At 62.4% G+C, this 24016-nt stretch overlaps 3 protein-coding genes and 1 non-coding gene across 4 annotated transcripts; 1 reads left to right on the top strand and 3 right to left on the bottom strand.

Annotated features, from left to right (window-relative positions):
* Window positions 1–17: 17 nt before the first annotated feature.
* Window positions 18–2836, bottom strand: PSMB3 (proteasome 20S subunit beta 3). Its single transcript, XM_086478007.1, has 6 exons — window positions 2786–2836; window positions 2199–2383; window positions 1708–1815; window positions 1132–1309; window positions 773–867; window positions 18–145 (listed from the first exon to the last, which is right to left on the bottom strand). The coding sequence occupies exons 1-6, from the start codon at window positions 2786–2788 to the stop codon at window positions 97–99; spliced, it is 618 nt and encodes a 205-aa protein (XP_086334133.1). The 5' UTR covers window positions 2789–2836; the 3' UTR covers window positions 18–96.
* A 2427-nt stretch (window positions 2837–5263) lies between these two features.
* TRNAN-GUU (transfer RNA asparagine (anticodon GUU)) lies at window positions 5264–5337 on the bottom strand. The gene has a single exon. It is a non-coding gene; the product is annotated as a tRNA-Asn (tRNA).
* Window positions 5338–10209: 4872 nt separating this feature from the next.
* PCGF2 (polycomb group ring finger 2) lies at window positions 10210–16090 on the top strand. The gene is made up of 9 exons (XM_086477955.1): window positions 10210–10336; window positions 10634–10730; window positions 12974–13029; window positions 13634–13684; window positions 13775–13883; window positions 14459–14507; window positions 14695–14793; window positions 15189–15269; window positions 15749–16090. The coding sequence occupies exons 1-9, from the start codon at window positions 10225–10227 to the stop codon at window positions 16088–16090; spliced, it is 996 nt and encodes a 331-aa protein (XP_086334081.1). The 5' UTR covers window positions 10210–10224.
* Window positions 16091–18579: 2489 nt separating this feature from the next.
* CISD3 (CDGSH iron sulfur domain 3) lies at window positions 18580–19880 on the bottom strand. The gene is made up of 2 exons (XM_086478193.1): window positions 19665–19880; window positions 18580–18750 (listed from the first exon to the last, which is right to left on the bottom strand). Exons 1-2 carry the CDS (start codon window positions 19878–19880, stop codon window positions 18580–18582), a joined length of 387 nt encoding a protein of 128 aa, XP_086334319.1.
* Between the last annotated feature and the right edge of the window lie 4136 nt (window positions 19881–24016).

The following is a 24016-nucleotide window of genomic DNA, read 5'->3' as shown; positions in this document are numbered from 1 at the left end:
AGTCAAGAAAAGGAAAGTTCACTACAGTAGAGTTTTATTTTAAAAAAAGAGTTCCAAGCAGACTGGGGTGCGAAACACGTGAGCAGCTGTGCTGGGCTAGTCCATGCGAGCTTTCAGGGTCCTGGTGGTGATCTTGTCTTTTTCACTAGAGGGGGGGAAAAGAGAGAAGACAATTAGTGAATCCACGTTTAGTACCGACGTACACGTGGTCCCTTCGTTAGGAAGCTGCAGTGTGCACAGGCGGGTTGTTTGGTAGTGCAGGCAGGACCTTCTGAACCTGAAAGGGGCCGATACAACCGAGGAAAACCCACCTTCCTTCACCCCAGGGGAGCTCCAGCGGGTTCAGTGAGCAGCAGCGCCTGGGATGCTGCAGGGAAACAGCACCACAAGCAACATCGGCTGCCTCAGAAGGCAGGGGGATTGCAGAGTCAGGAGCCAGGTGTGGCAAACAGCACCCTCCTGGCCAGTGCCACCCGTAGGTGAGGAGTCACACAGCTAAACACCGATGGGCAGGCAGCCAGGGAATCCCTACGCAGCAAGTCTGACGCGAGGGTTAATTCCCCACGGCTCCTGCAGTTCTAGCAACAGCCACGAACTGCAACAGGGAGCAGCCAGCAGAAATAAAACACTTAGAGTGCACACAACATGGCTAAAGCTACGGCTGGAAGGCAGCAGGATTAGGGATACCCTGGAAACCAATCCCTGAACCGACTTTAACGCCCAGCTTGTTCACTTCTGCCTCTGTTCCGCAGGGGAGGAGAGCAGCACTCACATTATGTGTACCACCACGCCCATTCCAGATATGGCATCTCTGTCCACTGCGTTCAACATGGCCTGCGAGATGGTTTCGAAGAGGTGATCGGGTTCCTGAGGAACGGAAGAACCCGTTTCAGTTGGCGTAAAAACTGAGCGTTGAGTCCTTGGATTTTGCTCAGACCCCAAAGTTTCATCTCCAAGCTGCCGCACGGTTTTCCCTGCGGGCTGCTATAACCGACAGCCTCTTTGTTCTCCCGAGCTCCTTCGGGAAGTACCAAAGGACACAGTTTGTCATCCCACCCACCTCTCTCAGGTTCTCCAGTGAACAGCAGGAGGCTGAACCCACGGCTCGGGAGCTGAGCCCCCCGCACTCACCATGTCGGGCTCCCAGAGGGACTCGCACATGCCGTACATCTGCTCGGAGCAGGTGCCGCTGACCACGAAGTCATCGGTGATCATCGGGCAGCCGATCAGGTCTAGAGAGCAGATGAAAGGTTCGTGTGTTACGGGGTCCAGCCCGGCAATGACCGGCTCTGTGTAGTAAGGCCCAAACCTGCGAAAAACAACATGGCAGAGAGAGTCTGACCCCCCTGAAGCAGTTCCGCACCCCACGTAAATATCCACACAAGGAAAACATCCCACGGATGCCTTTGGTGGGGGGAGCTTTTTGGTGGGGGGAGCTTTCAGGTCAGGCTCGGAGCACCCTGCAATGGTTTGAGCGTGGCAAAGAGAGCAACCCTGTACTACTACAGCATTATTTTAACAATATCCAATATTCTTTTGCAAAGAAGCTGAAGGTAATGCCGTCACTAAAGTGAAGTCTCCTTTTGCTGTACCACAAGTACTCCTTACAGGAGCCCTCCTCAGCCTCCCACCTCCAGAATCAGATCAACTCCAACAACCCCAGGCTTCACCGACACGTAAACAGCGACTCCGTTGTTTGACAGTTACCGTCTCTCATAGAGCAGATTGGAAACCATGCTCATAAAAGTCTGAGGTTTGATCTGCCTGCCTTCCTTCAGCTCGTAGAGGTTCAGCCTGAACTTCAGTCTCTGGGCACTGCAAGAGATGAGAATCAGCATTAAAGCAGAAGCAGGTTCCTTTTTCTTTCATCTTCACCCAGACCTGAACTACTGCACGCTGACAGACACCAACTCCTGACGCATGCGTGAGGCAGGTAGGTACGCCAGATGCAGCTCCTTTTATACCCAAAGTTATGAAGTCTTAGTGTAGTGATGTGATCTTAAATCACATGCAGTTTTATTTTAAACTTCCAGTCTGAAGGGAGGCCAAGAAAAGGAGTGCTGGCACCCAGCTATTACACCCTCCCCCATGAACAAAGACATTTATGCTCAGCATAAGCCACCACTTAGTATTTACTGTAAATACACCTCTTAGAGGCTCAGGATAGGAACACAGGGCCGGGAGGGAGTCTCACTTACACCGTCTGCACGTCCGTGGCCAGTCCTGCCAATCCGATATAGAGTCTTTCTCCCATAGGGAAAATCTTCTGGAAGTCAGTGGTCACCATCTGCGCTTGAATCCCAAACCGCCGGTCCGCGGCAATGGCCACGCAGTTCTTCCCCTTCATGGCCATGACGGCCCCGCCGTTATAGGACATAATAGACTGGAAGAGAGAAGCACAGCAGGTACCGCCGGGGCTGGGGGCAGCGGTTTGGGGGGCGCCTCCCGCGCCGGTTTCCTGCTGGGGCTGAAGGGGCCTCCCCCACCCCGGGTACCCCTCTCCGCTTGGCCTGGCCCTTCGGCCCCAGCCCGGGGGCTGCGGGGGGGGGGGGAAGGCAGCACCGCTCTCCCTCGCGGTTTTGGCTTTTAATTTTTCCATTTGGGGGGGGGGACGACGACGACGACACCATTTTGCTTCCCCCCGGCCCGGCCCGAGGGAAGGCCCGCGGGGATTCAACCACGGGCCTCCAAGCCCACCCGCCTCCCCCGGGCATCCGCGGCCCTCGTCCTGCCGGGCCCTGGACCCGCCCGTCCCGGCTGCCCCCGGCCCCGTCCCGGCGCTCACCATGGCGCCGGCTGTACAGACACCGCCAGGCCCCGCACCGCCGCTGCTGCCCCGCCGCACACGGCCCCGCCGCGCCGCTGCTCCCGCCTCCCGCCTCTTCCCATTGGCGGCCGCCGCGGCTTCCCGGCGAGCCGCCGCTCGCTATTGGTGGTTCGGCCCGTCGCGGGGCGGAGCTGGTTGGTTGCGGCGGCGGTGAGGGAGGGGGAGAAAAATGAAGAGTCATAGTGAGCGGGGCATGCCGGGACGGCGGCGGACTGCGCGGGAGGGGCGGGTGAGCAGCTGGGGGCGGGGCCCGCACAGCTGGATCCGTCGGGGTGCGCAGCTGGATGTGCATGGGCAGGGGGCGGGGCACAGCTGGATGTGCATGGGCAGGGGGCGGGGCACAGCTGGAGGGACATGCAGGGGGCGGGGCACAGCTGGATATGCCCGGGGGGGGCACAGCTGGATGTGCATGCAGGGGGCAGGGCACAGCTGGAGGGACATGCAGGGCATGGCACATCTGGATATGCCCGTGGGGACATGGCACAGCTGGAGGGACATAGGGAATGGCACAGCTGGAAAAACCTGTGGGGGTGTGGCACAGCTGGAGGGACTTATAGGGAATGGCACAGCTGGAAAAACCCGTGGGCGTGTGGCACAGCTGGAGGGACATGCAGGGCATGGCACAGCTGGATAAGCCCGTGGGGGTATGGCACAGCTGGAGGGACCCGCAGAGGCACTGCAGAGGTGGCAGGCGGGTACGGCCGTCCTGTCACTCAGTGGTGCTGGGGGGTCTCCGAGGCCGTGGCCTCTGTGCCTGCCCCGTGTGACACCCATGTGCCCATTCCCCGCGTGCCCGTGACGAGGCCGGCATCACCGCAGGGTGGCCGGGGTGGGACCTGCCCAGTGGCATCTTCCACCTACGCAGCCCTGGCACCTTCTGTTGGGCACTGGGAAAAGTTGGCCAAACCTGGCTGAATTTAACTGGAAACTCCAGGAAACGCGGCCCGCACTGCTCCGCCACGCAGAGCCCGGCTGTGTCAGACCTCCTGCACCCACCATCCGCGTTTGCACCTCTGGGACCCAGGGCCAAACCCCTGAACTTGCCCGCCAGGGCCAGGGACAGTGCCTCTCCTCAGAGGGAAAAAAATATAGCTCTAGAAAGTGCCGGCGCAATAAAGTCACTCTGTAAAGCAGCGAGTCACGGCCCCTCCTGGGGAGGGGAGGGGGCCTGGCGAGTGGCTGCTGGGGTGTTTTTTCTTCAGAGAGCAACTGAAAGGGGGATTTACTCTCTGCGGAGTATTGGATTTCCTTCCCCAGCCCCGCTCGCCAGCTCTCCCCTCCCTTGGAGGAGACAGGATTAAATGTTTAATTGTGAGGAGTGATGTTGTGCCAGAGGGAAGGAGCTCCGTGGGTTTGGAAACGCTCGCAAATGCACAACAGACCGGCCCGCCTGGTTCCAATGAAAACCTCCGGCCCGTGCAGGGGCAGACCAAGCCCCAGCGGCGCAGCCCGGCCCGTGGCGTTTGTCTTTTCGCCATTTTCCACCGTAAAAAGTTTCTCGCAGGGACGAGGCCACGTTTGGTCTGGCCTGAACACTCCACACGCTGGGGAGAGAAGGAGCAGTGGAGCCAGGCAGGAATATCCCTACGGGCAGATTTGGGTTCCTCTGCAGCCCTGGCTATCTCAGGTGGCAGTGGGGACGTGATCCCTGCTGGGCACCGCTTCTCACTTCGCTTTCCTGACTCGTGCTCTCGGATGGGGAAGGCAGCAGCAATCCCCCTCCCTGGCCTGGAAAGCTCCGGTGCTTGCCCAGCCCTGGCACTGCTGGGCTTGGCCAGGGGAGCATTTTGTGGCTCTGGGCTTTTGAAACAGCAGGGATCTTCTTGGCGTGGCTTTATGCCCTGCATTGCAACACTAACATTGTTATTTCTGGTATTAAAATAAAGTCAGGGCGAGCGGGGAACATAAATAGATTTTACAAGACTTTGGAAGAGAGGGGAACTTCAGCAATGCAGATTTTGGACCCCCTTCAGCTTATTTTTAGGGCAAAATATGGACTCTGGATAGAAACAGGCTTCCAAGCCTCTGCTCTGTGTTTAATGCCCTTTTGCTTATGGGGAAACTGCGCTGCAGAGGGGCCCACAGGCTGCGCAGAAATGTCTTTGTTCACATCAGGGGCTGGTTTCCCCCTCGCCCAGCACCGTGGAGAAAGCTGTGAGCCCAAGGGGAGCACCGAGGCCACATCCTGCCCCTTCCCACCTTCTCCCCACCCAGCTCAGCCCGGTCCTGAGCGTGGGAACCACCCCGAGGGAGCTGGGAAAGCTCCACCAAGCCCCTGGGCAGCTCTTTGCACGGTGAAAAACCACCCTGCCCGCCCCACGGAGGCGTGAAACCGGCCACCTCCGCCTGGCGCCCCCTCACCGCGTCCGTCCTCGGACCGGCCCTGAAAAAAAAAGAGGGGAAAAAGTGGAAAATGGGGCAAAAAGCGACACGCACCGTCCCTGGGTGGGCTCGAACCACCAACCTTTCGGTTAACAGCCGAACGCGCTAACCGATTGCGCCACAGAGACCGCGCCGGGCGCAGCTCTCGCGGCCGCCGCACTCAGCCGGAGCGTCCCCGGGAGCGCGCACGGGGCTGCGCCCACCAGCACCGGGCACCGGCACCGGGCACCGGGACACCGGGCGGGGCGGGGCATTAACCACACGACCGCAACCGTGTGGGTCGAGGGGCGCGTGGGCGCTGTCCCCGCGCCGAGTGGCCGGTACACCGGGGGTACGGGAGAGCCCTCGGTCGTACCGGGCCCGGGCCGGACCCACCGCGGACACGCGCGGGACCGTCTGGCTCTTTCCGCGGGGCGGCGGGAGCGAGCGGCCGCCGACACGTGTGGGCTGCCCGAAACCCCCGGGGAGCTCCCGCGAGGTGCCCCGTTCCCTCCGAGCGGGACCGGGGCCGCCGTGACGGGACCGGCCCCGCGGGAGAGAGCGGCGCCGGGAACCCGCCCGCTCCGCTCCGCTTCCTTCCCTTTCCCCCCCTTTTATTTCTTTCCCGCTTTTACCTTTTTTTTTTCCCTCTCCTTCGCTTTTTCCTGCCTTTTTTCACCCTCCTTCCTTTCCTTTTTCCTTTTTTCCCTCTTTCCTTTTTCCCCCCTTTCCTTTTTCCCCCCTTTCCTTTTTCCCCCCTTTCCTTTTTCCCTCCTTTTCCTTTTCCTTTTCCTTTTCCTTTTCCTTTTCCTTTTCCTTTTCCTTTTCCTTTTCCTTTTCCATTTCCATTTCCATTTTTTATTTTCTCCTTCCTTTTCCATTTTTCCCGTTCTCTAATTTCGCTCCATTTTTCTTCCCTATTCCCCCCCCGCCCCTTCCCTTTGCTTTCCCCTCCCACCGCGGGTCCCGCCGACCACCGGCAGGCACCGGACCCCCACCCGAGGGTCCCGGGGAAGTTCCCGCGGGGCTCGGGATACCCCGCGTCGCCGCCCGGGTGGGAAGTTCCCCCATTTGGGGCCGAAAATGGTCCCAGCGCTGGTCGGGGGGTGTGGGGGGGTGTGGTCCCGGGGCGCCACCCGAGCAGTGCCGCCGTGATGGGGGAACACGGGGACCCGTTAGCGGGGGGCGGAGCGGGGCTCGGATTTTGGGCCCATTCCAGCGGTTTTTAGGGCGCTCTCCTTTCCTCCCTGAGCACAACATGGGGGTCACGGCGGTGTCCCCAGTGGAGGCGCTGGGGGGTGGGGGCGGTGTCCCGGCGGGGCGGGGCGGTGGCGGGAGGGGGGGGGGGGGTGTGCCCCCCAATCTCGGCCCCTCACTCCCCTCCTCCGCAACACCCCAAAGGAATGAGGTCACGTGAGGCGGGGCGGGGCCTGGCGGTGGCTGGAGGAGGGAAAAAAATAAAAAAAAAAGGAGGAAAAAAAATTAAAAAAAAAAAAAAAAGGAGGAGGAAGGAGGGAAAAAAAAAAAAAAAAAAAAAGAAGGGAGAAAAAAAAAAAAAAAAAAAGAAAAAAACCGAGCGAGAGAGAAAAAGGGGCCCCGGCCGCAGCGCCGCCGCCGCGCCGAGCCGAGCCGAGCCGCGCCGAGCGGCGGGAGCGGAGGGGCGGCCGCGGGGCCGCCGCTGCCGCCGCCGCCACCAGGTAGGGACGCGGCCCCGGGCCCCCCCTCCCCCCCCCCCCCCGCCGCCGGGCCCCGCCGCCGGGCCCCCCCGCGCCTTTTTCTCTCCGCGTTCAAGATGGCCGATGGCCGCCACCTCCCCCCGCTTTGTGCCGCGGCCCCGCTCCTGCCCGGGGGGGGGGCCGTGACCAACCCCCTCCCCCCCCCCCTATCCCCCCGCGGAGGGCACCGGCGGGGGGCTACGGAGCCCTGACAGCCCCGGTTCACGCAGCGCCCCCCCCGCCCGGGCCCGGCGCGGCGTGGAGCGGAGCAGTGCGGTAGGGCCGGGGGGGGGACACACACGCAGCGGGAACCCCCCCCCCCCGGGGCCCGGGGCGGGCTGTCAGCTGAGTACAAAGGGCTGCGGGGTATCGGGAGCGCCCCGGGGTTCACCGGGGCTGCCCCACCCCCTTCCCCAAATCGGGGGAGGTGTTTGTGTCCCCAGAAAAAAAAAAAAAAAAAAAAAAAAACCAAAAAAAAAGAAAAAAAACCCGAAGCGGGAGCTGCCCGCGGCGCCGGGACCCCCGGGCACAGCGCGGGGTCACGCGTGTCCGTGCCCACCGCGTGCCCGTGCGGGTGTCCCGCACCGCGACACGTCCCGCCGCGGGCACGGGGAGGGGGACGGGGGGGAGTGTGTGTGTGTCCTTGTGCGTCCACGGGTGTGTGGACACGCGTGTCCGTGCCCTCCCCGCGGTGCTTCCCCGCCCCGTTCCCGCTGTTTCGCTCCCGGGCAGCGGCCGGTGCCCGCGTCCCGCACCCCGGCACGGCCGGGGGGTCCCGTCGGGGCGGCGGGCGCTGTCAGGGGGGCGCGGGTTGACGCTCCGCCGCCTTTTTTTCGGTCGTGTTACCGGTACGTGGCGGGGGGGGGGACACGACCCGTGGCCGCCGTTCGAGCGAGCGGGCAGTGCCGGGGGGAGCCGTCCCGGTTTACTTCCCGGCCCCCGGGCTCGCCGGTGGGTCCCGCGGGGAGGGGGCACCCGGTCAGGTCCAAGTTACCGGTGACTTTGAAACGTCCTTCCCCACCCGTGCCTGGTCCGGAGGGATTTTGGGGTGGGGGTGAGGGGGGTGCACCGTGCCGGGCCACCGCCCAGGGAGACAAAAGACCCCGAAAATCGGGGCCGGGGGTGCGGGGCAGCCGGCGGCGGGGACGGGGCAGCGGGCACCGCCGGCGGGACGGGGCGGCCCCGAAAGGCTCCGGCGCGACCGGTTCTACGACCGGCTCCGGTACCGGCGGGGGGGTCCGGGGCTTTGTTCGCCCCCGCGGCAGGAAATCGCCGTCGTTATCACCCGGTTTATTAGAACCGGTTTGCGCCGGTGGCTCAAGCTCCCCCCTCCCGCGGAGACCCGGGCCGCCATTGGCTGCTACGAGCCCCAAAAAGCAGCAAAATCCACCCAAAATGCAGCCGTGGGTCCTGCGACCCGGTGTTGGGCAGCCCGTGCCGAGCTGAGCCGGGGGGGGGGGGGGGGGGGGGGCCTGGGGCTTCCCAAACACCCTGGTGCCCCTGGCCCCCTCTTAGCAAGAAGACCCTGATGCTTGTGCTCCTCCAGCACAGGGGTGTCCTCAAGGTCCCCATCCCTGTGGTGTCCCCATCCCTGCAGCATCTCCATCCCGGTCCCCATGGTGTCCCCATCCCTGCAGCGTCTCCATCCCAGTCCCCTGGTGTCCCCATCCCTGCAGCATCTCCATCCCGGTCCCCATGGTGTCCCCATCCCTGCAGCATCTCCATCCCGGTCCCCATGGTGTCCTCATCCCTGCAGCATCTCCATCCTGGTCCCCATGGTGTCCCCATCCCTGCAGCGTCTCCATCCCAGTCCCCTGGTGTCCCCATCCCTGTAGCATCTCCATCCCCATCTCCATGGTATCTCCATCCCCATCCCCATGGTGTCCCTATCCCTGTGGCACCTCCATCCCGGTCCCCTGGTGTCCCCATCCCTGCACATCTGCCTCTGGGGACTCCACCGTGGGTGAACGAGATGAGAGACCCAGACGGGAGCCTGGGGGAAGCACTACGGGGAGCAAGCGGGAGCACGGGGGAGGCTTCCCCAGGGCAGGTGCCTGGCACGGCCCCGGTGGTGTACAAACACCGCTGCACGCCACGCTCCGTTGCACAGCCTTGCACACACACCCCTCCGCGCACACACACACACGCGTGCACCCCATTTGCCCCCTGGGCGTGGGGTTCACCCCCTTCCTCGCCCGGTCGCGGTACCCGCACCGCGGCCGTTGGTGCCTTCGGTGGTGGTCTCGGCTGTTGTCGGGTGTCTGCGAAGGGCCTGGCCCCGCGTCAGGCGGCCGGTGACACCGCTCCACGCCTGGCCCCGTGCGAGCGCCCGTACCGCAGGGGTGCGGGTGTGTGCGTGCGTGTACCTCCGCCCGTGGGCGTGCAGGGGATATGTGCGTGCACTGTGTGTGTCCACACACGTGTGTGTGTCCCCCTGCGTGTGGGCAGGGGCGTGGGCGCGTTACGGGTGTTGCTGTCGGCGCGCCCTGGTTCTACCATCGCGCCCACGCTCATTTACACAAACCCAGGGTTTCTTCTCCCCTCTCCCCCTCGCCTCGGATGGTTGTAATAATATTCCGGCTCCTCTCCAAGTATCGGGGTTGCCATGGAAACAATAAAACTGCAGCGATTTCGGGCTCCGGCTCCCGTCTTCTCCCATTGTAAACGTGGAAGTGCCGGAGCGGGCAGACGGTGATTCCCCTGTGCCCCGTGGGCACACCCACACGCGCGGGTGCTGGGGGTGCTCCTGGCCACGGGCAGGTGGCCAGCACCGGCCTCGGGAGTTTCTATAGAAACCGTGAGGTGGTGGCTGAAAATGCCTTTTCCATCGAACAAAACAAAAATACACTTTGCGTGTGTTTGTGTGTGTTTGTGTGTGCATGTGTGTGTGTGTGTGTGTGTGTGTGCACAGCCCGGGAGCTGCAGGCAAGGGGCTGGCTCACGGGGGTGACTTGTCCCCGCTCAGAGGCATCTCAGCGTGGTGGGGACCCACTTGGGGACCCCCAGGATGATGCGAGCATGAGGCAGAGGGAGCTGGGCAGTGCCCGGGGCTGGGGGCTGCCTGGGGAGGTGTGTGGGTGCTGCTTGTGCGCCCCCGGGGCTGGCAGGGTGCGGGGCCGGGGCTGCCCCAGTGCTCCTGGGGCCAAGTGTGGCACATCGCGGGGGGGGGGGGGGGGAGCACCAGGCACCCCCACCCCGCTCTGGATTTGTTTGTTAAAGGGTGAAGCAGGTCCTGCAGGTCCCGTCCTTGCACGAAGCGGCGGTTAAGGGTGGCCCCGGGTGTTTCCCTGCAGGGAGGATCCGCCGCGGCGCTGCTCCAAAATGCACAGGACCACCAGGATAAAGATCACCGAGCTCAACCCCCACCTGATGTGCGCCTTGTGCGGCGGCTACTTCATAGACGCCACCACCATCGTGGAGTGTCTGCACTCCTGTGAGTGTCCTGGGCCCCCAACCGGGGCCCTGCTGCGCCCAGGGGTGCCCCAAGCCCCGGGAAGGGTGGCCGTGCCGCACCGAGACCCTCCCGTGGACGCGGCAGTGCCCAGACCCGTCCTGCTGCTGCGCGGAGCTGTGGGGTTGTGGATGGGGCTGGACCGGGGTGGGCGAGCAGGGATCCTGGCCTTGAGCCTGTGCCGGGGCGTGAGGTGCTTTGCCAGGCTGGCACAGGGGCTCTGCCCCCTCGTCCGTCTGTCCGTCCGTCCGTCTGCTCACGCTGGGTCTCTCCCCACAGTCTGCAAAACCTGCATCGTTCGCTACCTGGAGACGAACAAGTACTGCCCCATGTGTGATGTCCAAGTGCACAAAACCAGACCCCTCCTCAGCATCAGGTGAGCTTTGGGGGGCTCCCTGTGCCCCTGCCTGTGTGGCACCGAGCCCCGGCCCCGTGTTGGTGCAGCCCTGAGCACCCCGGGGTGGGGAGCAGGGGGCTCTGCGGCCCCGGTTCCTGACGGTGCAGCCGAGCAGGGACCGTTGTATCTCCTGCAGCAGGAAACCTCCCTGCTCCTGACGCTGCACCCCGCAGCGCTGGGGATTTGGGGTGCTCTCCGGGTGGAAGGGGAATGGAGACGGTGGGAAACGCCACCGTGGAGGGCACAGGACGCAGGGACATCTCCTCTGTGGCAGCAGGAGGAGGCTGGGGCGGGTGCCAGCTGGAGCAGGGCACCCTGAGCATCCCGGACCGCAGACATCCATCCATCCATCCCTACCATCCCACAACCTGGGACCACTTGTGCCCTCTGCCTGCCTGCTCCTTGCCCCGTGGGGACACTGCCGTGTCCCTTGGGGGGATGCCAGGGTGGGCGCAGGGCAGCGCAGGTGGAAGGGTGCCCGGCCGCGGCGGCGGTGGCTTCGTGCCGGCTCTGCCCCGGCCCCAGTCTGGCTGGGGAAAGCCAGACACGTCCCGTCAGCTGTGGAATCGGCTCTGCAGGTGGTTGGCATAGAAACCGTGAAAGGCTGCAGTACATCACTCGCCTTTTTTTTTTTTTATCCGCCTTTTTATTTTTTTTAGCCTCTTCCATGTAAATCCGTTTCTGTAGTAACACTTTTTCTGCCTTTTTTATTTTTTTCCCCCCTGGTTCACGATGAAATATTTACGCTCCGGCTCCCACGGCTCCCTCGCCCAAACATCCCCGCGTGCGTGCGGAGACGGAGACGCGGCCGCCCGCGCCGCAGGCGGGCACCCGCGGGCGGGCACCGGGTGTCCCCGAGCCCCCACCGCGGTGCCTTCGCGTCCCGTTTGGTCCCGGCATGGGGGGGGGGGGGGGGGGGGCACGGACAAGGGGCCCGTGTGGGCAGAGGGGCTGCCGCAGGTGACGGGGGCCTGATCCCGGTGCCGTACGAACCCCTCTGCCCCCGTGAGGGGTTTGCTTCCCAAACCGAAGCTGCGGTGCCGCGGTGGTGCCGAAACACCCGGGCACGATGCTGCGTGGCGCTGAGGGTGCTGCCCGCGCGGGGTCACCGTGGCCCCTGTGGCACCCCGGCCCCCACCCGGTGCCACCGCACTGGGCTGAACGGGGTTGACTCATGCGAGAGCAGGGGCTGGCCGGTAATTAAGCTGCCAGTCCAGCGGCCGAGGTTGCTCTTTCATTAGCTTGCTGTAAATTATAAAGCAAATTCTCTGGGTACATGTTATAAATAAAATCACAGCGGGGCCTCGTGAACCAGAGTGACATCACCGAGGAGTTAGGGATGAAAGACACGGCTGGGCTAAAAATAATACAGAGTACGGTCATTTGTTTTTCTTTAAAATAAAGACCGTATTATTAAAATGGAAATAATTGCGAATATAATTTACTTTTCACCAGTCCCACTGCTCTTGCTTTGTTTTTGAGATTTTGGTGTTTTTTTCATTCGGCTGAGCTGCCGGTTTTAAGTCATGCCAGGTGCCCGGCCTGCAGGGTCCCGAGCCCAAGCCTTCCAGCAAAATCCCGTTCCCTGCTCCGTGCTGAGGATGGGACTTGAGCTTCCCCGGTTCCTCGAGAGCTCTGGAAGATCCTGCCTGGAGTTGTTCGCGTTTTAGGGACTCCGCTTTGCTTTCCCGTGCAACAGCCTGACCGTGGACGCTGTCCTGCCGTCCTTACAACAGAGGGAAATCAAAGCCTGGGCCCTGAACTGCAGCCGAGTCCAAAACCAAGATTAGATGCAAATTAAAACTTGCAGAAACATTTGCTGATCTTGGGTATTTTTATTTTTAATTTTTTTTTTAAGTTCTCGATGTGTTTTTGTAATCATTTTGACTACTGAAACGGATCCGGGCCCCAAAATCCTGCTGGCACCATCCCTAGCAATTACAAGGATTTTTGAAATGGTTTTCTGTCTTTTTCCAGAGTTAACCCTTCGTGGTGAGCGCGAGGGCGGACGGGTTTGCCGGCAAGACGGGGTTGTGGCATCACCGTGGGATCGGGAACTGGGCCTTTGTGCTGGGAGTTTCCCAGCAGGGAGATGGGGGGAAGCGGCGTTGGGGGTGGCCGGGCTGCGCGTGGGGCAGGGCAGCTTTCAGCATCCCGGGGAACAAGCTGCTCCCTGATCCGGCTTTTTCTCTCTCTTTTCCTATTTCTTTTTTTCCCCCCAGGTCGGACAAAACCCTGCAGGACATAGTGTACAAACTGGTCCCGGGGCTTTTCAAAGGTACAGCCATGGATGAGTCTAACGGCGTGGGTTTGGGCTTGTGGGTGACTCGCTCCCACCCACCAGTGAAACTGGTCCCCTGGATTTCGCGCTGCCCCCGTGTAACGGGGACGGCAGGAAAACGCACGGCGTGAACGGACAGGGAAGGGGCCGGCCGGCCGGTGCCCACGCTGCGCCCCGGCAGCCCGGGGGGCTGCTGCTGGGGGGAGCCACGAAAAGCAAAGCTGGGGAGCAGGAGCCGCGGATTTGCTCTCCCAAGTGCCTGCCCGTCCTCGGGGGGGGGGGGGCAGGGGAGGGAAAAATATGGGGGTCTGCAGGTGTGGAGAGACTGAGGACAATCGAGGTGCCATGAAGGCGTCCTCGCAGCAGCGGATTTGCAGCTGCTCCGAGGGTTTTCCTGGTAGGACTCGATTGCTCTTGCTGAAGCTGCTGCTCTCCTGCGGGTCCGTCTGCGCTGGGCAGCTCCTCCTTGAGCTGCCGGCGGGGAGCAGGCGCTCGGCCACCCGGGGCTTCCTCTTGCTCCCCCTCTTTGCACCCATATTCCCCTCGGTGTCATTTTTATTGCCCCCCCCCCCCCTCACCTTCCTCCTCCCTTCTCCCGCAGATGAGATGAAGAGGCGGCGCGACTTCTACGCAGCCTACCCCATGGCAGAGGGTGAGCGTCGGCCCCGGGGACTCCCCCTGCCTCACCCCGGCTGTGCCCCCACCCCGACGGCTCAGCCTCTCCCTCCCTCTGCTCCCACAGTTCCCAACGGGTCCAACGAAGACCGTGGGGAAGTCTCCGAGCAGGACAAGGGGAACCTGTCGGACGACGAGATCGTCAGCCTGTCCATAGAGTTCTATGAAGGGTCGAGGTACCGTTTTCTGGCTCCTCCTAAGCCCCGGGGGTGTGACCCACCTCTCACCCTCTCTTCCCGCTGAGGTGCGAGGTGGTGGCGGCTGACACGGCCCCTGCGTGGGGCTCAGCATGTCCCGGGGGGCTTCAACAGGACAGAGGAGCACCCAAAACCCATCTGCCCTGGGCCCCCACCCTGCATCCTCTGCGGGTGCTTGCTCTGGCAGCGGGGTCCCCACACGGCCGCTCCCCGGGCAGGCCAGGGGCAGGCTCCTTCCCAGGCAGCAGAGCCCAACGGCCGCCACGTCCCCAGTGCCGCTGGTGGCCTCCAAGGATGTCCCCAGCCTCTGGAGCAGCGTTTCAGAGGGAGGCAGGGAAGGTGGCAGCCCGGGCAGTGGTTGCAGCGCTCTGGGTTGGAAATGCGGCAACGTGGGCACGTGCGTGGTCAGGGGTGGCCAAGCCAGAGCTTGGCTGAAGGTCACTGGATGTTCCCCTCGCAGCCCCCCCCCCCCCGTGGATGGGTGGGTTCTTTTTTTCTCCCTGACTCTTTCTTCCTCCGTAAACTTCGTCCTGTGTTTGCTTTCCTCCCCCCAGAGAGGAGAAGAAAGGGAGCGTCGAGAACGGGGACCTGGAGAAGGAGAAGGTGAGTGTGGCGGGACCACGGCACGGAGAGCCCTGTGCCCAGCTGCCGGCTTTTGGGGTGGGGGTGAGGGGGACAGGAGGGGCACCCCCCAAACCATCTACCGAAGGAGGTGGGGACGGCCCATTAATTGCACGGCGGACTCTCAGCAACGCCTCTCCCCCCCGGCCCCCTCCCGCTGCGTCCCCAGAGGAACGGGGTGCGGTTCCTGCGCTGTCCCGCCGCCATGACCGTCATGCACTTGGCCAAGTTCCTCCGCAACAAGATGGACGTGCCCAGCAAGTACAAGGTGAGCCTGTCCCTGGGGTGGGGGCGCGCTCGCCGCCCAGCTTTCGGGGGCGCTCGGGGCGGGGGAGGGGAGGGGAGGGGGCCCTGCTGCCGTTTTGGCCGTCCCCTCTGCTGCCAACGCGCCGCGCTTGGCCGAGGAGCGTGGCTCTGCTTCGGGCAGCCCGGGCTTGGCACCCCCAGCGGGTGGGCGCTGGGGTGGGCTCCGTCCCCCTGTGCCGTGTAACCGGTGAATTCGGTGCTGGCCAGGGCAGCGCCGGGAGCACCCGGCTCTGGGAGAGGCGCTCGGGGATGGCAAAGCCCTGATGAGCGGCTCCGGGGGGGTGGGGATGGGGGGGGGGGGGAGCTGGGGGTGCCGTTGCCCCCGTGCTGGGGGACTGACGCTGTCCCCTGGGCCAGGTGGAAGTCCTCTACGAAGATGAGCCCCTGAAGGAGTATTACACCCTGATGGACATCGCCTACATCTATCCCTGGAGGAGGGTAAGCGGAGCTGCCTCCTTCCCCGCCGCGGGCACCGGTCGCCGGGGCTTGTCTTGGAGAGAAAAGCTGGGAAAAAGCAGTCAGGCCTGGAGGGGAGGGCACTGAAAAGCTTAAAAACCTGACCGAATTTGCAGAACTTTTACAAACGGAACAATTTAAGAACTGAAAAGATTTCGTTGAAAAGCTCAAAAAATGACCAAATTTGAAGAACTTTTACAAATTGAAATACTTAAGAACTGAAAAGATTCCGTTGAAAAGCTCGAGAGCTTAAAAATTGGAGCGCTTCGACCGACTAGCCCCCCACCTGCCCCCTCCTTACAAAGGGGTTTGCTCCAGGTGTGATTTTTTTGGGGGGTGGGGGCTGCACGTGCTTTTCTCCCCCTCTCTCCGGGGCAGGCGGCGGGGCGGCCGGCACTTGGCCTTGCCGCCAGCCGGTGCCGCGGTGCCGGCTGCCACGTCTGCCCCTCTGCCGCTTGCAGAACGGGCCCCTGCCGCTGAAATACCGCGTCCAACCCGCCTGCAAGCGCCTCAAGCTGTCCCAACCCGCCCCCTCCGAGGGCACCAACACCAGCGGCGCCTCCGAGTGCGAATCCGTCAGCGACAAAGCCCACAGCCCCGCCACGCTGCCCGCCACCTCCTCCTCCCTGCCCAGCCCCGGCACCCCGTCCCACGGCTCGCCCAGCTCCACCGCCGGCACCGGCCCCGCCGGCCCCGGCCCCGCGCTCAACGGCTCCACCTCGAACTGCCACCCGCTGCCGCCCGCCGCCGGCCGGTGCCGCAAAACGACTGTCAACGGCAGCGCGGCCTCCGCCTTGACCTAAGCAGCGGCGACACAGGGACTCCTGCCCGGGTTTTATATGTCTATATATATTCTATAGATATACATATATAAATATATATGTGTACATAGGGAGAAAAAGAATTATACATACTTATTTTCTATTGATTGACCAGATTAATTTAAAACGCGAATAAGACGCATAAATGTGGTTGGCTATTTTTAAATGATTTTTTTTCTTTTTCCTTTTTCTTTTTTTCTTTTTTTTTTTTTTTTTTTTCTTTTTTCTTTTCGATTAAATTTGGGTTTAACTTATGTAAGCTGCATGCCGGAGCTGGGAGCCACGCCGGCGCTGCCGCCTTCCTTGCTCGCCTTCTCTAACGCTTTTCCCTCTCCTCCCCATCCCTCTCCCCTTGCACCCGCCGGGAGCGAGCCTGGGCCGGGAGCGGGGCCTCCCGGCTGCACAGGTAAGGGCCAAGCACAGGTAAGGGCCAAGCACAGAAGCCAAAAACTCCCCCCCCCCCCCGCCCGCCCCACTGTGCCCTGCGCTTTTTTTTGCTTTTTTTGTGGTTTTTTTTGGGGGGGGGGGGGGGTTGGCACCAGGTTTGATAACGTGGAGCCCGTGGCTGGCTGGGGCCGTTTGTTGGCATCGAGCATCTCACTGGCGCTGCCCCCCGGCTCTGCCGCCCCCCTGGCGCTGCCCCCCGGCTCTGCTGCCCCCCCCAGCTCTGCCCCCCCCCCCCGGCTCTGCTGTGCCGCGCACATTTCTGTTTCTTTTCCGCTTTCCCTGGGGTCTCTGGACGGGGTTTCAGGCTCTGATCTAGCAAAGCCGCGCACAGACGCTTCCCTTGACGCACAGTAAGTAAATTCCTTTCTTTTTATTTTTTCCAGATTAAATTAATTATGCTCGGAGCTGGGTGGGGAAGGGCCAGCCGTGCCGGGGGGGTGGGGTGGGGGGAGAGCACCAGCCCCGCTGCACATGGGCTTCTCCTGCCCCGGTGCCAACGGCTGCTGGTGCCGCCCGCAGATTTTGGCTGTTGCCACCGACACCGTTGGGGGCTGCTTTGGCAGCGCTGGGCGCGTCTGCGGGGGGCCCGGGGGGCTGCAAATGCCGCTGCCCTGCCCGAGCTTGGGGGGGGCCCCCACGGCGCTGGCTCCCCGCTCCCCTCCCCGGCTTCGACGCCGCGTTTCAGAGCTTTTATTTCGGTTCCCTCACCCCGCTGCATCCTTCCTACCCTCTCCTGCCCCCACGCTGGGTTTTTAAAAAAATAAAATAAAATAAAAAAGACTACAGTGCCTTTAGCCGGGAGGCTTCGGTGAGGGGCGAGCGTGGGAAGGCGCTGCCGTGTTTCGGGCGGGAGCAGAGCGGCACCGGCGTCGCCGGCTGCCCACGTGCTCCGGGGAAGGGACCAACTTTCTACAAAAACAAAAAAAACACAAAACAAAACCACACACACACAAAAAAAAGCACACGAGCCCCAGGGAGCGCAGACCCCGGGGGTTTCTCTCCCGCTTTTGCTGGGGAAGGGGACGAAGGACAAAAAAACCCCAAACCCCAAAAAGCAAGTGCCTGCAGCGCCCGGACGGCACCTCACGGCCCGGCAGCGGCTGCGGCCGCCCGCGACGGCACGGTGAGAACCAAAGGAAAGCGGCACGGGAATTGTATGAACAGCCCGACCCCAAAGGTCGGGAAATGTGGGATGTTGTTCTTGTATTTCTAGTTTTTTTTTTAATTATTTCTTTGTTTTGGAAGTACTGCACCCCCATCCCGGACTCGCCAGCGGCACCTTCGCTGTAGCGCAGCCCCGGGGCTCTGGGGATGGGACCCCTTTGGTTTCCCTCTTTCCCCATCCCCGGGCTGGGGCTGGACGAGGGGCTCGAAGCGTGTCGGGGGGTGGGGGGGGGCTCCATTTGTCTCGACTTTGACACCCCTTTTCTCCTTGTAAATAGGCCAAAACCGGACGGAGGGAGGCAGCCGAAGTGCCTCGGTCTGGGGTTTGTGTGGGGCTCTTGGGGGGGTGTTTTGGTTTTTGTTCTTTCCTATATGGTACAAACCAAACTGCTCTGTATGTTTGCATCCTGTACGACGTTTTAATGTCCTGTAATATATTCTGATATTCATATATTGTTCTCGGTCAAACATTTGTATAACTCTACAGCTTTGTAAATGTAATAAATGCTGCAGACTGTCGCTCCCTTCGTCTGCCGGCGCGGACGCAGCTCCCCGGGTCCCTCCATCCCGCACCCCGACGGGCTCCGGCGATCAAACCCCCTCCTGGGGCTGGAGGGGAGCAATACAATCCAGTGCATTATTTTTTCCCACAGCCGCTGCTGAGCCTTCCTCATCCCTGGCGGGGCAGAAGGGGCAAAATCGCTGCCCCCATGGCGTGGGGAGGCCGGTTCGCTGCAGCGGGGGGCACCTTCGGGTAATTCGGGTTAATTGAGGGGGGAGCTGAGCATCTCCTCCCAGCCCTGTGGTCCCGCAGCTCCCGTGGGCTCCGCGCCCCCCCGTCCCTGCGGGGTGCAGCCGTGTCAGGGCTGCGGGGCCTCGTCCTTGGGGGTGTCCTTGTGGGAGCCGTCGCAGTACGGGGGGGAGCGGGTCCGCTTGCACCCACACAGCCAGGCCACCTTGTCCTCCTCGGCGGTGAAGCGCAGGGGGGAGATCCCCGGGGCCGCTTTTTTGTGGGCGCCGTCGCAGAAGGGCTGCAAAACAAATGGGGGGCGGGGAAAGGTGAACGTGTGGGGATTTGGGGGGAGGAAAGGTAAAGGTGTGGGGATTTGGGGGGGGAAGGTAAAGGTGTGGGGATTGGGGGGGGGAAGTAAAGGTGTGGGGATTGGGGGGGGAAGGTAAAGGTGTGGGGATTTGGGGGGGGAAGTAAAGGTGTGGGGAGTGGGGGGGGGAAGGTAAAGGTGTGGGGATTGGGGGGGGAAGGTAAAGGTGTGGGGATTGGGGGGGGAAGTAAAGGTGTGGGGATTGGGGGGGGAAGGTAAAGGTGTGGGGATTTGGGGGGGGAAGTAAAGGTGTGGGGAGTGGGGGGGGGAAAGGTAAAGGTGTGGGGATTGGGGGGGGGAAGGTAAAGGTGTGGGGATTGGGGGGGGGAAGGTAAAGGTGTGGGGATTGGGGGGGGAAGGTAAAGGTGTGGGGATTGGGGGGGGGAAGGTAAAGGTGTGGGGAGTGGGGGGGGGGGAAGGTAAAGGTGTGGGGATTTGGGGGGAGGAAAGGTAAAGGTGTGGGGATTGGGGGGGGAAGGTAAAGGTGTGGGGATTTGGGGGGAGGAAAGGTAAAGGTGTGGGGATTGGGGGGGGGGGCTGCGCTGGGTATGCAATAGAGGGGGGGCGTGACTGTGATTCCCCCCCCCGCTCCGTGCCACCCCCCATCCACGGTGCAGCGCATCCCCCGGGAATTGGGGCGCTGCGGGAACACTCGGGGCGGGGGGGGGGGGGGGGCGCAGCAGCACCTCCCCCCCTACACACACACACCCCCCCCCACCTCCCCTGGACCGAGGCGGGGGGTGTCGCGGTGGGACCGGTCCTGCCCCGGCCGCATCCCCGCGCATCCCGGCTGGGGGGGGGGGTGGGCGGGGGGGGGGGGGGGAGCCCCCCGGTCCCGGCCCCACCTGGCTCCGGCTGTGCCCACAGGCGCACCACGCGTACTTCTTCCCCGCCTTCAGCTCCACCGGGAACGGCTCCTTGGCGGCGCTCACCGGCTGCGGGGGGGCGCAGGAAAGCGAAGGGCTGATGGACAAAACCCCCCGGGGCTCCCGGCCCCGGCGGACACCGTTCCCGCCGCCTCTCATCAGTGTCACAAGCGCGGCCGGTCTCAGCAGCGCCATAGGGCTCCGGCGCTCCGCCCGCCGCCCGGTCACCTTCCCCGGGAGCGGCTCCTCCTCCTCCTCCTCCCCCTCCTCCTCCCCCTCCTCCTCCTCCCCCTCCTCCTCCTCCTCCTCCTCCTCCCCCCGGAAGAGCCGGGGCGGGCGGGCTCGGCGGGAGCGCGGCTGCTCGCTGCAGAAAGGTTCCCCCCCTTGCACGGAGCCTTGGAGCCCCCCGCTATCCCCCCCCCCCCCCCCTTGCACCGCTGCCCACCCCCCTCCATCCCCCTCATCCCCCCCTCCTTGCACCGCCCCCTCCCGGGGTCCCCGGGCCCGGGGCGCGACCCCTTGCACCGCCCCCCCCCCCCCCGGGTTTAGGGGGTTCCACGGGGAGCTGCAGGCGGGGGGGGGTGGGGGTGGGGCGGGGGGGGGTGTCCCTCTGTTCGCCAAATGTGGCCTCCGCCTCTTCCCTGGAAATTCATCTTTTAAGCATCAAAGGTTTGGACACCCGCTCCTCCCCCCCGCCCTTTTTTTTTTTTTTAAATATTTCACTACTGGGAAAAACGAGCGTTTTGGCCGCGGAGCTGGTTCAGCTCTGCAGAGGGGGATCTGGGCCCACGGGCAGGATCCCTCCCGGCCCGGGGGTCCCGGCCCCCGCTTGTGGGGGATGCCCACGGGCAGCTCCCCCCCGCCCCCCCCCCCCGGGGCAAGGGTCTCACCCAGGCACCCAGCGCATCGCCCCGGGGAGGTGCGAAACCCAATGGCCAACCCGAGGCCATTTCATTTGCCTTCCTAAAAATGCCCCCCAGGGGCTCTCCCCCAGCGCTGGGCAGGGGTTGAAAACTCCCCTCCGGGCAGCGACCCCCAGCCTTCAAGCCCCAGGTTCGGCAGCTCGGCTCAATCACCTGGAGGCATCCAAACATCCAACTCTGCACGTGTGTAACTGAGGAGGTCGTAAATTCCCTGTTGGATATCGCTCCACAGCCCAGCTGCGGGCCTGGGGTTGGGCTTTCCGGATTGCTGGGGGTCTGCAAGTCGTTTGGGAGCTGCTGCCCTCGAGTCACCTCGTCCCTGCGTGGCACAACGAGCACGGCCGAGCGTCGTGGCTGCCCAGGAACACCAAGAAAACGAGCAGAGGCGTCAGCGGAGCTTTTTAACCTCCTTTTTATTTTTTGGAAAACATTCTTTTAGTAAAAAGAGCAAGGACCGTGACAATTTCTCAGTCATACAAATACATTAACGGTACAAAGACGGTGTTGGCATTACACACAACGGAGAGAAAATGAGGCGCTCGCCTTTCCCGCTGACCACCAAATGGGAGCAGTTTTCTGGCTAAGGGATCCCGCTGCCCTTAGCACCCGAATGGGTTTTTGTCCTTAGGAAGAATTTCAAACCCAAAGCGTCCTCCCCGCCAGCCTCCCGCAGCGAGCGCCAATGCGTGGCCGTTGTACAAATACGTAAGAAAGTTCATCCCTCCCCGGCTACAAATCTGCCTACGCGGCTTTCAAATAAAAAACTTAGGGGGAAAAAAGGAAAAGCACAAAACAACCGTACAAATCTCAGCTTATGCGTTCAAGTCCTTGTATTTTCACTCGCCGCTTCTCTCCCCGCTCCCTTTTTGTGCTCATCCCTTTTCCACAGCCCCTTTGGCCCACCTGAGGCCGGCTCTGCCGCGAGGAGCCCTCCTGACTCTGAGGATGGGCTGAACCCCCCGTGAAACCCAGGCTGTGCGCGGGGCAGGACCTCTGCATCGCCCCCCGCTTCCCGAAGCAGTCGGGAACCAAGGGGCAGGAACCGGCTGCAGCCGAGCATTTACTTCAATCCCCCCCAAACCCAAACCCGGACCACGGACCCTCCCGCACCCCACAGCTTCGAGTCTGCGAGCCCTGTTCGGTCAAACATTGTGCAGAGGCCGCGTCCACCAGCGGCGGCTCCCTGTGGCCCAGGCAGGTGCTAAAACTTTGCATTTGCTGCTTAAATTAAAAATACGATCCAGGCCCTGGAGGGGTTTTCTGCACTTCAGCCCTCAGCTGCGATGTCACACGTCATTTGGAGCCCAGTCACAGATCGGCGCTGCTGGGCAGGACACTGTTGACTTTTCAAAGTTAAAATGATAATCGCCAACTAAACAGAGTTTTTGCATTTTCCTACTTTCTAACCATTCTTAGCACAAACCAATTCCTTCAAATTCTGATGAATTTTGAACTACCAATTTAAAAAAACCCACATAAAACTTCCCTCCCTCCATCAGCCAGCCGTTACTTCAGTTTGAGCAGTGGGCTTGCGGCAGGGTGCTGCGATGGGGGAGCCGAGCGCTCCATCACGTACACCAGGGAGGGAAGGAATAAACGGGGGCACGTGGATTTGGCCGAGCCCAAACCAAACCCTCCCTCTGAGCACAACCTCGCCAAAGGTCTCCCCAGCAGAAAAAAAAAAAAAAATCCTTTCCTTGTAGCGCCGCTGCTCCCACCCACCAACCCCCATCCGTCCTCCGCAGCTCCCACCGCAGCGGTGCCCCGGGTCTGGTGTCCCGAGGTGGGCAGCAGCGGGTCGGGAGGGGATTTTCTGCGCCGAGGATCCGCACGTAAAACCCACGGAGCTAAAGGAAAGGCTCCACCTGCCCTCGCTGCCCCACGCAGCAGCAGTTGCCCTGACGGGCACCGAGGGTCCCAGCCAGAGCCGGGCTGTGCCCGTTACGCCCGGCTCTCAGCCCAGAAGGGCTCTAAGCCCAGAAGGGCTGGCAGCCCCACAAGCTTGTGAGCTCTTGGGCCATCTCGGCACCCAGAAGCTTCCCTGCAGGACTGAAGTCCCATGGGACACCCAGGAGCTCCCGCTTCCTACCCCCACAGAGCTGGGGTCCCTTTTCTGGGCAGGGGAGGGAAGAACAAGGCGCAGGAGACCCGGCTCCTGAGGAAATTGGTCCCCTCTGTGCCTCTGCTTCCCTGTCGGGAAACCGGGAGAAGAGAGGACACCTCCGAATTGCAGTTTCAGACCTGCTGCTGCAAAGTTACTATTAAAATTATTGCTACTTCACCCTTTCCTGCAAAGGTGACATCCACAGGCTTTATGACAACTCTATTTCTTAGACTAAATGCACAAAGGAGAGGCACCAGGGACCCATTCAGCTCCCTGCCTCAAGGCTGTTTTGATCACAGGCACTTGATTATTTTTACTTATGTGGGTTTAAGAAACCACACAGCACAGCATATACCAAGGGCAACGGTAAATAACAGAGCAGCACGAGCTGCCAGCTCTGTCGGACTGGCTGGGCTGGAAGAGAGCCCCTGAAAACCCACTTTGGGCGCGGGGGGGTGCCTGCTCGGCCCCATCTGGGCTGCAACCTGAGAGAGACGCAGGTGCCCGTCACGGCAGACACGCAGCAGAGCAAAGCCCGTATCAGCGTCCGGACGGGGGGGACGCGTGCGCTGGGGAGGGGCGTGCAAACACCCCAGGCTTTAGCTGGAAAGGTTTTTGGAGCGCCTGGCGCTGCTGCCGTGGGGAGCTGGCCCCTGGTGCAAGCCGTGGCGACGCTGTCCTTCAGAGAGGTCTCGGGGACAGGCAGGACACTTCAGACCAAGGGGTGGCCTTGTGCTGAACCGAGGAGCCCCCAGGCAGACGTCCCTTTCCGCAGCAGCGAAGCTTCTGTGCCCTAGAGCCAACGCGCCCAACAACTGCCGCCTGTTCCGAGCCCCCAGGGACCCGCTCCAGCACCAGCTGGGTTGGGTCCCCGCTGGCTTCAGGCACATCGGTCACCAGCCGCCCCCCAGCTAGCCCGAACGTCTCACCCCGAGGAGAATGACACCATCGGCTTGGTATGTCTGCTCTGGAGTCTTCTCCTGAGCACGTGAGAAGACCTCATCTCCGTCTGTGTTGTCTTTGGTACAGAGCCAGGGGGCTCAGGCCATCCGCATCCCTGCGGTCTGTGGGGACGGTGCTGGAGTGGGAACCAGCCCCGTCCCGCCGGGGCAGCCGGCTCGCAGCTAGAGCACACGTGCCGGCGCGGAAGCAGAGAGAAAACCAGGGGTCTGCAGCGTCCAGCAAGGCCAGGGCCGAGGGGGGTCCCTGTTCACCCCAGAGCTGCGTCCAGGGGTCACTGGGGAGCGGCTGGGAGAGCCCCGGAGCGGAGCGTGTGGGACCCAAGGCCTGGGGAAGAGGGGCTC

This window comes from Leptosomus discolor, chromosome 25 (assembly GCF_034619465.1).
Source record: "Leptosomus discolor isolate bLepDis1 chromosome 25, bLepDis1.hap2, whole genome shotgun sequence".
Taxonomy (NCBI): Eukaryota; Metazoa; Chordata; class Aves; order Leptosomiformes; family Leptosomidae; genus Leptosomus; species Leptosomus discolor.
Note: the sequence above shows the minus strand (reverse complement) of the source record. Positions and strands in the feature narration are given on the sequence as shown.